At 51.6% G+C, this 14,706-nt stretch overlaps 1 protein-coding gene across 1 annotated transcript in view; it reads left to right on the top strand.

The window, feature by feature from the left end:
* The first annotated feature begins 641 nt into the window (after positions 1-641).
* Positions 642-14,706, top strand: part of SNCG (synuclein gamma) — a 117,002-nt gene continuing 102,937 nt past the window's right edge. Inside the window, exon 1 of the mRNA XM_069610779.1 lies at positions 642-1,097. Within this exon, the coding sequence (XP_069466880.1) occupies positions 977-1,097 (121 nt within the window). The 5' untranslated portion in view covers positions 642-976. The remainder of the gene's footprint in view (positions 1,098-14,706) is intronic.

Below are 14,706 nucleotides of genomic sequence, written 5' to 3' on the forward strand. Positions count from 1 at the left end.
TTTCGGGACCAGAGCTTCTTGGGGGCCTAAGCGGCAGGGGCACTGGAGGTAGCACTGAGGGCTCAGCTTTCCCCCCCACTAAACGGCACTCCCCTAGCCCAGGAACACCTGCAAGGGCAGGCGGGGCTTGGACAAGAATGGTTGCGGGAGCTTTGACCTACGGTGGACTTGGTTGGGAAAGGGGGAAACAGGGTTTGGACACAGAGCAGTAGACACACCTTCAGAACTATTTTCACAAAGTTTGTTTGCAGTGTTTTGAGTTTATGAAGTTGTGAAAATAAATCTGCGGCCTTTTTATGCCAACAAAGTAAACCTGTCTCATTCTGCACCTTTCCTGGGTGGGATATCAAAAGGGGAAATAGAATGAGCAAGTGTGTTGGTACAAAGATGGACAAATGCCCAGGCTATGGGGGTGAACCTCGTGGGGAGCTTCATTCGTGCGTTATGTCGGATGTGTCTTCCTCTCAGCTCGCCACAAGATTGGGCCCTCACCCTTCGCCTCCCCTACTCGGCCCTCACTACTCTCCCCAGCGCCCAAGGCCCCCCAGCCCGGCCCCGGCTCCGCGCGCACCTCGCCATCACAGGAGGAGCGCGTCTGCCGCGTGCCCTTGAAACCAGAGCACATTGCGGCAGGGAGGACCAGAAAAAAGCCCACCCTTAACCGGCTGAAACTGCTCCAGAGGGCATCGCTGCCTGCAGGACCCCCTCCCCGCCCCCATCCATATCATTAATATTTCAGAGCACGGCATCAAGAGACATTGGCCAGCCCCGGTGTGTGCACCTTATAAATAGGAGCCGGGCAGAGCTGGGAGGGCCGCCACCACCACACACACACACTGCCATCCCACTGCAGAGTGTGCGAGAGACGGACGAGAGAAGGAGCGGACACGAGGGACCCGGGGACGCCGCGCGCACTGCTATTAAGACCCCCCCAAACTCCGGACCCATTCCGACAGCTAAGCAGGCACCCGCCAGCATGGACGTCTTCAAGAAGGGCTTCTCCATCGCCAAAGAGGGTGTGGTCGCCGCAGCCGAGAAGACCAAGCAGGGCGTGTCCGAGGCCGCCGAGAAGACCAAGGAGGGCGTCATGTATGTAGGTAAGCAGCACCCGTCCTCACAGGAAGCTGCTTTGTAGGGGCATTCAGGGCACCCGCCTGCCCCTCCATCTGGTTTTAACGTGACACTTTCGGCAACCCAAGGGCGTCTGGCCGAGTTCCCTTCAGAGAACACTCCTTCCCACCCTCCGCCCCCCACGACCATACTTTACTTTGTTTTTTACTCTTTTTGTGTATCTTAAAATCACCGAGTTATACAATACAGCCATTATACAGCGTTTGCTGTGGGACGACGCCTGTCGCGCTGCTTGACTTCGGTGACCTTCAAATGTAACGGATTGGGGAGCGGCTGACGGCAGCATTAACAGGAGATAACGGCCTGGCTGACGCCCTCAGCCCATGTGCCTCAAGATACCTCACGATGTCCACGCCTCGTCGTAAGCTACTTCACATGTTCCTATGCCTCAAGCTAGCTTACGCTGTTCAGTTGCCTCAAGCTACCTCACGCACTCCACGTGCCCTAAGCTACCTCACAGTGCCCGTGTAACCGCCTACGCTATTTCACAGTGGCCCGCTCACTACCTCACACTGCCTGCCCAAGTGCCCCACGCTCCTCGCCCTGCCAGGGCTCCCCTAAGCTGCTGCACACTTGCCATGTGCCGGGTACTGCAGTACCACACCACGCACACAAAGGTGCTCGGACTGTGCACGTGCTATGGAAGCTCCCACAGCACCCCCCTCCCCCACACACTCCAGTATGTAAAGCCCCTTAGACTGTGTGCGCGTGCTTATTTTACTTGTTTGTTGGTATCAGCGTGCAACTACTTTCAAGAAGAAATGGCGACCAAGCCACCCCGCGCTGTGAACTGGCCCCTGACACTATCCACGCGCTGCAAAGTCCTCGCGGCCTCATGTTCCAAAAAGCAACTCAGAGTGCACCCCTGAATCCAAAGAAACCTCGCCGAGTGTTTCCCCCTCCCCCGCTACACGCCCCGTGATAATCTGCAGCTAATACCCCATCCCTGCATTCCTTTACCCGTCCATCGCTTATAAAAGCCGAACCACACGGGCGCCTCCGTCTGGTTTAGACAAGGCGGCCCCAACCGTCATTTTGAAATGGGCCCGACTTGCACAGCTTCCGCTGTCCCTGTTCAGAAGCCTCTTTGCAGCCTGTCAATGTGCCATGAGCTGCTCGCACACTCTCTGTCCTTGCGCCCCAAACTCCTCACTCGGTGCTCGCATGTGCCAAGCTTCCCCCGCCTTCACACACTGTCCCCCTGCCCAAGCTGGTTCCTGCTGTCTCTCCTTGCTGGGACCCAAACTCCTCGCGCTGGTCACATGCCCCAAGGTGCCCACGCTGCCTTCCCCTGGGCCCTCAACCGGTTTATCTATGGGGTGGGGGGTGGGGTGAATGGTGTCTTTTCATCGGATCTCCAGGGGAAGAAGAGCTTGCCTACTCCGCCGGGTTAGTTAAGAGCAGACGAACGCAATAATAGATGCGTATGTACCCTGCGGGGTCAAACCCTGAATATGGGCGGAGTCGACTCAGCCCTCACCCTTCGGAAGTCGACGAAATGTTTTCTATTGAATCGTACAGTGCTGCGAAGCTGCACGACTGTGAGTGCAAGCTCTATGCTGAAGACCCAGCTGACATTGGCACTTAAAGAAGGGGGTTGGGGGGGGGGGGGCGGGTGCCAGTCTGCTGCGCGGCTGCTCTCCGCGTGGCACATCCCTTCCTGATGGGGAACCGTGGCAGAGGACCTCTTTCAGGAGGCATGGCAGTCGGGGCAGGGGCATCCTTGATGGGCGCGGCATGCTGGCGATGCAGGTGTGTCTGCTTCCGGGTGATGACTGCTAAAGGCATAGTCACTGTGCTGGTGTTTCGAGCAGATGCCGTTTCTCGCCTACCCTTGCCCCAAACTAACCGTCAACTGAGAAGCTGACTCTGCAATAAGGCAAACACATATTCTTTTCGCGAAATATCCGTGAATACACTGAACCAACTAGTTGTGCAGTGTTGAGGAAGGTTGCAAGAGCAAACACCCCAAGGGACCCCCGTCTCCCCGACAGAGAAACCCAGAACCGGCACACCATGCGCAGCACGCAGAGGCCGCATACATGGCAGAGAACTGCCTGATATATGATGCACAAGGTTACATGTGACCGAACTCTCTCTCTCCCGCTCTCTCTCTCGCTCTCTTCCGCTTCCTCTCTGTTATTCTCTCACACTGTCTCCTCTCGTTGTCCTCTTCCTCTCTCTCGCGCTCTGCCCGCCCCTCTCTCCTCCTCTCCCCTTTCTCTCCCCCTCTCTCTCTTTCTGTCTCGCACTCACTCTCTCTCCGACCCTCTCCCTCTCCCCCCTCTCCCCCTTTCTCTTTTCCTCTCTCTCTCCCCTCTCTGTCTCCCATTCTCTTTTCCTTTCCCTCTCTCTCTTCCCCCCTCTTTCTCGCCCTCATCTCTTCTCCCCCCTCTCTCTCTCTTTTCCTCTCTCTTTCTCCCCCTCATCTCTTCTCTCCTCTCTCTCTTTTCCCTTCTCTTTCTCTCTCCCATCTCTTTCCTTTTCCTCTCTCTCTCCCCCTCTCTCTTTTCCCCTCTCTTTCTCTCCCTCATCTCTTTCCTTTCTCTCTCTTTCTCAATCTCCTCCCCTCTCTCACTCTCCCTCAGTCTCTCTATTTCGCTCTCTCACTTTATGTCTCTCCTACTTTTGCTTCCATTGCTGATACTATGCTAGATGATCTACAAAAAATTCCCTGACCCCCCTCACCCCTCCCATGAACAGACCGTGGAATGTTCTATTGGGCACTAGCGGGAGGGGCGTTGCGTCTTACACTTTAACTTTCTATAAGGTTCTGAAATCATCGATATTGCTGGATTTCAGTCACGTGCAGTAGCTAACAGTGCGTTCTACCCCCTTCAGCCCCTCCCCGGACCCATACAAACACCCAAGGGACTCCAAGATGCAATGTATTGGGCAATGCTGGCTTTCCCCTGCGAGTGCCGACACAGCTGGCAACTACCATTGCCGTAGATCTGTGCCCTGGCACATGCCCATGGGTAAGTGGACTGAATCCACCAGTGGACCCGCTTAGGTACTGTAGTATTTAAGTTTGAAGCATTACAATTAAAACAGTATTACACGCGAATGTACGGTACCTGGTCTTATATGGCACCCTTCTGCCAGTCACGCTGTACTCACTGCACACGACTCTGTAAAGAAAAGGCAGGTAGTAAGTACTATCTAGCAGCGTGCATTATATCCCCCGGGCAGTGCTCTGGAAAAAGAAAAAAAAATAATAATGCAAACCATTGTACAATCTCGGAATGCAACGTCACATATAGAATACAGCTAGGAAGACGCCCAGAAATGAAGATAGAACGACTAATAGAAATGAAGATAGAAGGATGGATAGCAATGGAGATAGAAAGATGGATAGCAATGGAGATAGAAAGACCAACAGCAGTGAAGATATAAAGACGGACAGCAATTAAGGTAGACATGTGGACAGCACTGAACGTAGAAAGATGGACAGCAATGAAGGTAGACTGGCATCAATGAAGACAGACAGATGGACAGCAGTCAAGATAGAAAGACAGACAACAATGAAAATGAAAAGACCAACAGCAATGAAGAAAAAAGAAAAAGACGGGCAGCAATTAAGGTAGAAAGCTGGACAGCAATGAAGACTGAAAGATGGACAGCAATTAAGGTAGAAAGACAGACAGCAATGTCTCACTAATGTACTTCAGTATGCTGGTGTCTTCCCCTTTGGAGATTAAGATGTGTCACTAGGCATGGACTGGCATTAATGGCAGGCCGGTGCTTTTGGGAAGCCTGGGAGCATCACACTGTTTCGTCCGACAGCCCTGAACGTCTCTGCACAGGGAGTGGTGATGGTCCAGGAAGAGTGGAGGCAGGATCGAGCTGAGGCTTATTCAGAGAGAGGGGTGACTGAGCAGCTACTCTCTGGAATTGTGTTTAATCTGAGCAGCAGAAAGAGGCTGTGGACCATTTGGCTATAATTACTACAAGGGGAAACACGCCATTTAGCTAAAAACATGGACCTGGACGATAAGCAAATCAAGCTTCACATCGCATAGTTACGTTGTGCTTATCCCCTGCGTGTCTTTGACAGAAGCCAACATTGCTCTTTTTTATTAAGCCCAAATTAGCCACAGCAGCAACTGTTTTGGTGCTTTTGCCACTCTAGAAATCCCAAGGCCATCATCAGAAAAACGGAGCCGCTGGAGGATTCAGCGATCCCGGCCTAGAGATATCTCAAAGCCTAACCACCATCTTCTTGGGGCTGCCCAATGATTGGCCAGCAACACAAAGCTGTAATACGATTGGTCAGCAAGCGGCGGGCATCCATTTCCCAGCCTTCCTGCTCATTTAGTGATGGCTGCCTTGAGGAGATAATGGCAACTGTCGGCCTACCTCTCGTAGGAGGGCAGCACTATATACCTCAGGCACCCTTGCAAGGTTCAACCTTGACAATCCAGATAATGGCGTCCAGTGTCACCTCCTTTCAGAGTGGGTTTCTCAACAGAGTTGATACGTGGCCTATAAAGAGTCTTTCACACTTTACAGTGAATGGCGGCGTAAGGTGGAGGTATCATGGAAGTAGGCCGTGAAATTCGCGCAATGATGGTCCTTAGTACGCATAGGCTTTATATAGCCTGAATCTGGACTAGAACGAGACTCATCGCTGTAAACAAAGGGCAGTCAGTCAGCCCAGAGGCAGTACTAATCGACAGGGCAGAGTTTTGCAGAACATATAGATTTCTCCTGAGCGCACATTTTCCAAATTCTCCACAGATTTCTAAACGTGTGGAAGGTTCCAGTAGATTTCCCCCGCTGTAGCTATGGAATTTCCGACTCCGCACTACTAGGAAAAATACGAATGCCGATTTTCACGGAGTTTTTGGTGGATTTGGAGCATGTGGGGCGAGACATGGTAAGAGCAGGGCCTTCGTTTCCTCCCTGAAGTGCGGAGGGGGTAGGGGCGAGGTTAAAGGCTACCCCCTTAGTCATGTCACTAGATCATCTGCTTAGCCGCCCCCCACTCCTCCCAGAGGCTATTGCCCAACCCAGATGCTACCCCGTGGCCTTCATCGCGCACAGTGATCTCTACGCAGCCATTGACCCTGTAACGCAGCATGTCCCAACACTGATGTAGGAGGAAAGTAATCATAGTGTAAGAGCAAAGACAGAGCTGGTGTGTTGCTGCAGGATGGGAAGGGGCCAGACTAGAGAGGCCTGCAAGCACTTATTGCTGGACTATATGTATGCTTATATTATCCAATGAGCAGCATGCGTCTCTCGCATAGAGAGGAATCTTAAGGGCTGCATCTTCAATACAGCACCTAGAGGGGGCACAAGCTCCTATTGGGCACTACATAGATTGGACCACTCACGGGCTTATCTTATGCCGCAAGGGAGAGCCTCCGAGAAAACCCCGGGAGTCCGCCTCACTGCTTCCCACCCCTCCCGCCCGGAAGTCCACCTCACTGCTTCCCACCCCTCCCGCCCGGGGCTCTTTGCCATAATGCAGCATATGCTAATATTGAGTGATATAGTGGGCAGCCACTGTTCTCGCGAGGGTGTCACAGGAGAAGCCCCGCCCACCAAGGTGTGGCACCCTCACACAATGCACTGCTGCGTCACGCTCACCGACACCGCGTGCGCCCCGTCGACCGCACAATCACGGCTTTATAAATTAAAACGTCCAATTTTGCGCACGGTTCCATGCACGGCTGGTTCGCCTGATTTTAAGCACACCTAGGTACTCCGTTATAGAAACGGAGGTGCAGGAAGGTAAAGTGATTTGCCCAATATTACTCAATTTCATCCAGCGGGGAAGCCGGGATAACGCGCCAGATTCGAAAGTCAGCAATTTAGCCACTATGCGTTATTTCTTTGTACAGTCGTACATTTGACTCAAGTCCTACATGAATGGGGAGGGGGCATACGCAGCGAACTCCGAACATGAGCAGGCGTGACAGATAGGGCAATCCCATGGATGGGGGTCTTACATTGGAAAATGAGAAGTACCGAAGAGACAGGTCTAATAATCACGCTTCGGACAGCAAGAGGGGGCGCCACGGATTAACAATTAGGGAAATATAGGAAAATGCATACATTGCAACAGAAAAACAGAAAGAGGGCAGGCAAATGGAACCACCCAGTCATGTCACAACCCCCGCGCTATAGTCTTAGTTCGCGGACCCAGTGCGTATCACAATGCGTCAACAGCTTCCCGACAGCCAAACGCATGCAGAAATCCCAAATATTGAAATCAGATCTGCTCGGTTTGTAAGTAATCCTTTTCCAACCGCGTGGGTCCTTTGAGTTTTGTTTTTCCTTATTAGGCATATTCCTTCAGTCGATCAATGTGAGTGCGCGCGCCTTTTAACACACTCGGACAGTTGAAAGGAGGAGTGCGCTCTCAGGAGATCCTAAACCGACCGCCCATCAGATCGCTGCAGCAGGAGCACACACTCACAGTACTATTCTACAGTTATTGCCGAAAAACCCCTTTGTTGAGTGAAATACTGTGCTATACGGAAAGCCATATGACACTACGCTATGCCGTGTTACCCAGTGTTACTCGACAGCATGCCCATCCCTGCCACACTATGCCATGCTATGCTTGCCTCCCCTGCGGGGGCTCCGCCTGCAACAGCAGGAAGCGCGCGCACCTTCCGGATGTGGGCAGTGGTGTTGGAAGAGTTTGGGGGCGGGGAGACAGTGTGCAAGCAGCAGTCAGAGGTCTGAACCCCGACACTGCAGACCCAGCCTTCCATCCCTTCAAGGCATGTACTACAGGGACTACCATTGGAGGCGTTAATCAGGACACATAGTGGACCATATGGAAATGCCCATGGGGGTATCACAGGCGGGGCGTTGATTCCCGGGACTTCCACGATATTGGCCTTTCTCGGGGTTACGGGGGTGGGGGGATCTTCGCAGCAGCCGAGTACTCGTCGTCCGTGGTGTGTTTGGGCGCTACTTTTGGTACCCGCGGCTCGAGAGATGATGGGAGCGGCAGGGAGGGGCACTCCCAGCTGAACACCGCACTGCTGAAGCTGCGAGCTCATTGGGCGCGGCCAGGGGGCGGAGCCAGCGCCTGACAAGCCTGCACCAGGGCGTGGAGCAGGGATGCTACAACACTGTGTGAGATAGAACACGAGTGACTGAACAGTCAGTTAACAAGCATTGGCCATGCCAATAGTTTTGGCGTTTACTGCTGTCCTTTGCATTTATATGCACTTAGCATGCAAGGAGGAGAGTGCAACTGGATAAGGGCTGCAGGTGTGCAATGGAATGAGAAGGGCAATACAGCAATGGGGGAAGCCATTGACAGAGGGTGTCATCGATGATGAGCAAGAGGAAACATGAGCGAGAAAAAAACTATTGCAACAACCACGCCCTCTAATGCGCGCACAAATGTGTACCTTTTGTGTCAGCAATGGCCAACACAGCACATAACCAGCAGACCCAAACCCTGCATGAAATTTGGAATTTAGCGCACGTGTTGTCATGTTGACTTATCAGCTCCAGGGTATGGATGAGTCGGGAGGCACGGCGGGATGTGGCAGGGAGGGCGGGGTAACTTAGTGGAAGACGGAACGAGAATAAAGGAGGACGTTGTTAGGCATTCTCCGCTCCCATTCATTTATTCCTGCGCAGCATCTGTACACGCGCGAGTGTAGCAAGGCCATTACACTGGTGCCGAGGAGGGTCGCGCTGTCGGCATGCAGACCCACATGACGGCAGGGAGAGGTGCGGAGGCCGGGAGGCATGGCTCCGGTGCTCCTGTGTTATTGCCAGGGAGTGGAAACATCACCGCAAGGCCGAGTCAACCCGACCCGGGCCACACACGGTGAAAGCAGTGCCCCGTCCACCATTAGACGCTCGGATTGAGTAATTAAAACTCCCGGGCCGCGGCAGTCATTAAATTGATGAGGCGGTGAGTCAGAGAAAGGGAGGAAAGCCACATGATGGTACTCACGCCGGAAGGCGGCCATCGGGGCAGTGCTTATTCCTCTGATACCCCACAGAGGCAACTGGTAACACTGTGCTCGTGCCTTTCAGGCGACCATGTGGGCTGATAAAGCACACGAGGCCCAGTTTACAAGGGGATGTTGGATCAACAGGCAGGCCAGGATGCACAGGCTCAAGGGCCAGCAGCTCAACAGGAGCAAGCCCCATACAGAGTGCCAGATTCCCTGGGTTGTCCCGGGAGGATAGCTCAGCGGTAACGTGCGTGCCTTCAAAACAAGACGACACGAAGCAACACAGTAGAAACCCCTGCATGTTTAAACGCGTTATAAATAACACAACTAAGACAAAAGAAACAATTACGCAATAAAAAAATAAAAAAACTATTCCTGTAACAGCGCCTCGATGTGAGCACTTTAAAAATAAATAAATAGATGCCAGGAACCTTTGAAGTCACGGACACAAGCAATATGGGGCAGAGGTGGGCCTGATGAATAAGAGACGTTGACTTGTATATGGGGGCCACAGGGCCCATTGATGAGGAAAGACAGAATTGTTTTCTTATGCTGGCGGTAGGCCGAGCAACTCAGGACATCATAGATGAGATGCCTGCAACAACCATTGACTCCATGCAAGATCTCAAAGGGGCTCTGTCAGCATATTTCACCCTACACAGCAATGTGAACACTTACTCCACAGCACCAAGCAGGCAAAGGGCAAGACCATGGACGCATATGTCATGAAGTTGAGAATCAAGATGAACCATTGCGACTTTGCAAACTACTCTAACACCGAAGCAAGGATGTGAATCCCAAACTTTCAAGCGGACGTTGCTGCAGAAAGCTCGCACTTTGGTCGAAATACTGACGCTTGAAAGAGCAGAAGACTCTCAAGTGGAAAGCTTTAACACCACTATACCTGCGGAGGCAGTACATCGACTACAACAGGATAGGAGACAGGAGGAACCGTTCTGCTTCAGATGTGGATGTGAATATCCACATGAAGGGATATGCCCGACACTGTGGCGAAGAAGGTCATTTTGAAGCAGTGTGTTGACTGTCCAGTGAGAGGGGGAGAGACCGAGGCTGATGTTGAGAATCATTCCCTAGATTCAAACCCAGATCTCTGCCCCCAGCACCACTATCATCAGGGGCGACAGTCAATCCCCCGCTGAGACACAAGGACACTGAATCAAAGGAGCTAGAAATGGGGGGTCGAGAGTCATAGGAGAGAGAGGAGAGAGAGAGAAGAAGGTCGAAACCCGCATGAGACCCAAGCACAGATCCAGGCGCCACGTGCGCTACCTGGTGCAACAGTCCCCATCTGAATCCGAACTTAGCTCCTCAGGAAGCGAACAATGGAAAAAGGCCTACGTATATGCCCAGGGCAACTCGGTGGCCACAGAGCACAATCCAACACTGATTATGAAATTAAACGAAAGACCCACTGAATTCCTCATAGACACCGGGGCTACAGTGAACGTGGTTAGTGAGAAAGTGTTCAAGGAACTGCCACGAATTCCAAAGCGAACCCCAACAACCGTCGACGTATATCCATACAGAGCCACAGCACCCCGCAATTGTCTAGGACAATTTGAAGGATTGTGCCGATATAAGGGACTAGAGAAAAGAGTACTGCTGCATGTGTTGGTGACAGGGAGCGAGAGTGGCTGTGTACTTAGCTTTAAGACTGCCATTGAAATTGGTCTAATACATGTGCTCTACAAGATCATGGTGCACAAGTACAAAGATCCAGAACTCATGATAAAAGATGAATCTGTTTAGAAGCATAGGAAAACTGCAGAGCAGGCAAGTAAAGCTACATATTGATGAGAAAGTGCGCTCCATAGCACATCAATACAGGGGCATACCAGTGAATATCCAGAAGATAGTGGAGGATGAGTTACACAAGCTCAGAGAACCAGCCTCTGGCCCCGCCACATGGGTCTCAACCATTGTCCTGGTGCCGACGAAAGGCTCTGATGCTATCAGACTGTGCGTGGACATGAGGAGGCCAAATCAGGCCATCTGAAGGGAAAGGCACATGGTCCCATGTATCACTGATATGATTCACTTATTGAACGGCGCCACAGTCTTTTCATAATTGGACCTGAAAAAGGGCTACCACCAGTTGGTACTAAATCCTGAGAGCCGGAACATCACGACTTTCGTTACACACCTGGGACTATACAGGTATAAGAGGTTGAGCTTTGGGGTCTCTTCGGCAGCGGAGATATTTCATGCGGAAATCTACAATGTGATTAAGCACATCTCAAACTGTATAAACTATAGCGATGATATCCTGGTGTTCGGGACTGATGTGGATAAACTCAATGAGACCCTGGCCAAGGTGTGCATGGCCCTCAAGTCTGCCAACCTCACTCTCAACCAGGAGAAGTGTGAGTTTAGGAAAGGCAGCTGTGATTCTTCAGCCATGTGTTCTCAGAAAGCGGCACGATTCCTGATCCAGACAAAGTGGCTGCGCTGAATGAGACACCACTACCGACCAAGGTCTCGGAACTTAGATCCTTTCTGGACCTTGCCAGTTATTGCATGAGGTACATAAAAGACTTTGCCACAGTCAGCGAGACGCCCAGAGCGTTGACTAATCAGAATACAGTGTTTAACTGGTTGGAGGACTGCCAACGTGCCTTCAAGGTTATCCGAGAAAGGGTGGCTCGAGCCGAAAACATGTTGTACTACGACTCGGAGCGCAAAACAGAGCTAACCGTCGATGTAGTCAGGTGGTCCTTGGAGCCATTTTGGCCCAAATTGACTTGGACGACCCAATGCAAACTCACATCATCGCATACGTAAGCAGAAGTCTCTTAGCCACCAAGCAGGCTTATTCTCAGGCTGAGAAGGAAAGTTTTGCAGTAGTGTGGGCTTGTGAGTACTTTCACTTGTTTCTCTACGGTAAGCCTTTCCGAGTAGTGACTGACCATTAGGCACTCCTATTTCTTTATGGCAACCCACAAGTCAAGATGCCACCCCGTGTCACGAGGTGAGACTCCGGCTGCAGGACTATCCCTTCGAAATCATGCACAGGCCCGGGAAGGAGGAAAACCCAGCCGACTTTTTGTTGAGACATCGAAGATGCAGTTGTAACCCTGAGCCATCAGTAGCAGACAGATACCTAATCCAGCAGGCTATTGCTGAAGGCATTGAGTCAACACACCTATCCCAGGAAGTGGAATCGGACCAAGCATGTCAAATCATATGTGAGGGACTCAGGTCAGGCCGGTGGAGGAGGGCTAAAGAAAGGGGTCATCTGGCATCGGATGAAGTACGACAGGAGGTCAATAGGCTACTGCAGGTGAAGGAAGAGCTAGCTCTCTCAGAAGACAACCTTCTGTTTAAGAGCCACAAGGTGGTGATTCCAATATCTCTAAAAAGGAAGGTGATAGAACTGGCTCGCCAAGGGCATCGAGGAATGGTCTCCACAAAGCGTATGCTGCACCAAAAGGTGTGGTTTCCACAGCTAGACACCATGGTGGAGGACGTCTTGACACAACACCCCACTTATTGCCTCATCACGGCAAATCGGCATCCAGAGCCGTTGAGAATGTACGAACTGCCAGGGGGCATATGGGAGTTGGTGGCAACGGACTTCTTTGGCCCTATCGAAGGGGGGAGATATGTATTGACCGTCATGGATGAGTATTCTAGATATCCAGAAGCCCAGATCATATCATCAACCACAGCCCACCATGTCATTCCGTCGTTGGACCGCATCATCATGGCTTTTGGCTTCCCCTGGAAAGTGAAGATGGATAATGGGCTTCCGTTCAATGGACAAAGCTTCACAAAATCTGCCGAATATATGGGGTTTCCCCATCACAAGGTCACACCACTGTGGCCACAGGCCAACGGCATGATTGAGCGGTTTATGGCCAATCTCAATAGGGCACTACAGGTGGCCCGGCTCACGGGGCAACCTTATGAACAAGTACTCCAACAATTATTGAGAGGCTATCGAAGCACCCCACACAGCTCCACAGGGAAAACCCCAGCAGAGATGTTTCGAAGGGACATCAGGACCTGGCTACCACAGGCCGGTTCACCAGAAGACAGTTCGCAACTGGACACAGAGATAAGAGAACAGGATCAGAAGGCCAAATGTAGCATGAAGACATACACGTATGGTCGCAGGAAGGCCCGAGATCCTCAACTGGATGTAGGGGATGTAGTTGTTATTCGGCAACCACAGACTCACAAGCACACAGCAGCTTTTCATGAAGAACCTCTGATCATCCTGGAAAAGAAGGGTTCCATGATCACGGCCCGAGGAGACAAAGGACCGACAACGCGAAATTCATCACATTTCAAGAAAGTTCCCCTCTCGGGGTCAAGGAGGCTGAGTGGGCGAGTGGAGATACCCTTTGACTACATATCCGATGACCCTTATCAAGGGGTTCAAGAGGACTCAGAAGCATCTGGCCGGGAAGATCAAGGGGAGAGACCGGGGACCAGTGGCTCGGCTGAATGGTTCAGTTCCAGACCTCAGAAGGCCAGGAATTAGCCTCATGCCTTTTCGAGGAAATGGTCTAGCAAACTATGTTCCTGTTTGTGTACTACCCCTGTTGGGTAAATGTTTAAATTGGGGGTTGGGGGTGTTATGTTGATGGATCAGTTCTGGGGTATGGGGGAGGCAGGGAGGGATGTGACGCGGGAGGGCGGGTAAGTCAGAGGAAGATGCAACGAGAATAAAGGAAGACTGTGGTACACACGCAAGTGAATCTAGGACATTGCACGCGTTCATGGAGAAAGCGTTTTCTTTCCAATTTCTCCATGTCAAAATTAAAGCGAGAGCTATCATTCTAAACTTCTTTTATAAGAAAGCACTGTTTAATGAACAGATGCTGCAGAGGGCAGCTGCCAATCCTAGCACCTCAGTCCCTGTAACATGGAAAGAACGTTGCAAACAGTGTTGACCCACCATGCTACCTCTTGGTGCATTGCTAGCCATCCCAGGCACTGCGTACACATGGTGAGTCTACAGTGCGTGTTCTAAGCAGCCATTCCGGGACTTTTGCGTGCTTTATACCCAAATAACTCACCTACGTATAGAAAACTTTAGCAGCATGCATTTTAGTTCAACATTTTTAATGTTAACGTTGTGCACTGGACGCCATCTAGTAAAAACGTGGGCACCAAGAGGTGCTCGGATCCAGCGCACGACAAGCTACCAAAAAGCAACAAAAAAACAGGCTCCACACGGACAAAAGCTTGACATCCACCCATTCTCCAGGGCCATGCCGTTCACCGAGCAACTACCCATGCCCAGCTCCCCACCGTGACACCCAGTCCATGCCAGCTATAGGGGGAGGCGACCCGCCGGATGCCCGCACGGAATCTAGTGGCATCATTTCAATCAAATGCTCAGCCAGGAGCTGCTAGAAGATAACACTTCTAGGCACACACAAATGAAAACAATTTGCTTATGCAGCCACCCATGTGAAGCTGAGTAGAATATTGAGCCCGCTGCTTTATTTACTTCAATCGAGTCGGATGGCTCGGCGTCCCAGCATCGAACAGGGTGCTGAGCCTATCACACAGAGTGTGGAGCTCCAATGCAGTGCAGCAGGATGGCTGCCCCCGGGAAAGGAGGCCTGCATCAGTCTAAGTCATAAAAATCATAAAAAGATAT

This window comes from Ambystoma mexicanum, chromosome 8 (assembly GCF_040938575.1).
Source record: "Ambystoma mexicanum isolate Mex_15411 chromosome 8, UKY_AmexF1_1, whole genome shotgun sequence".
In the NCBI taxonomy this organism is placed as follows: domain Eukaryota; kingdom Metazoa; phylum Chordata; class Amphibia; order Caudata; family Ambystomatidae; genus Ambystoma; species Ambystoma mexicanum.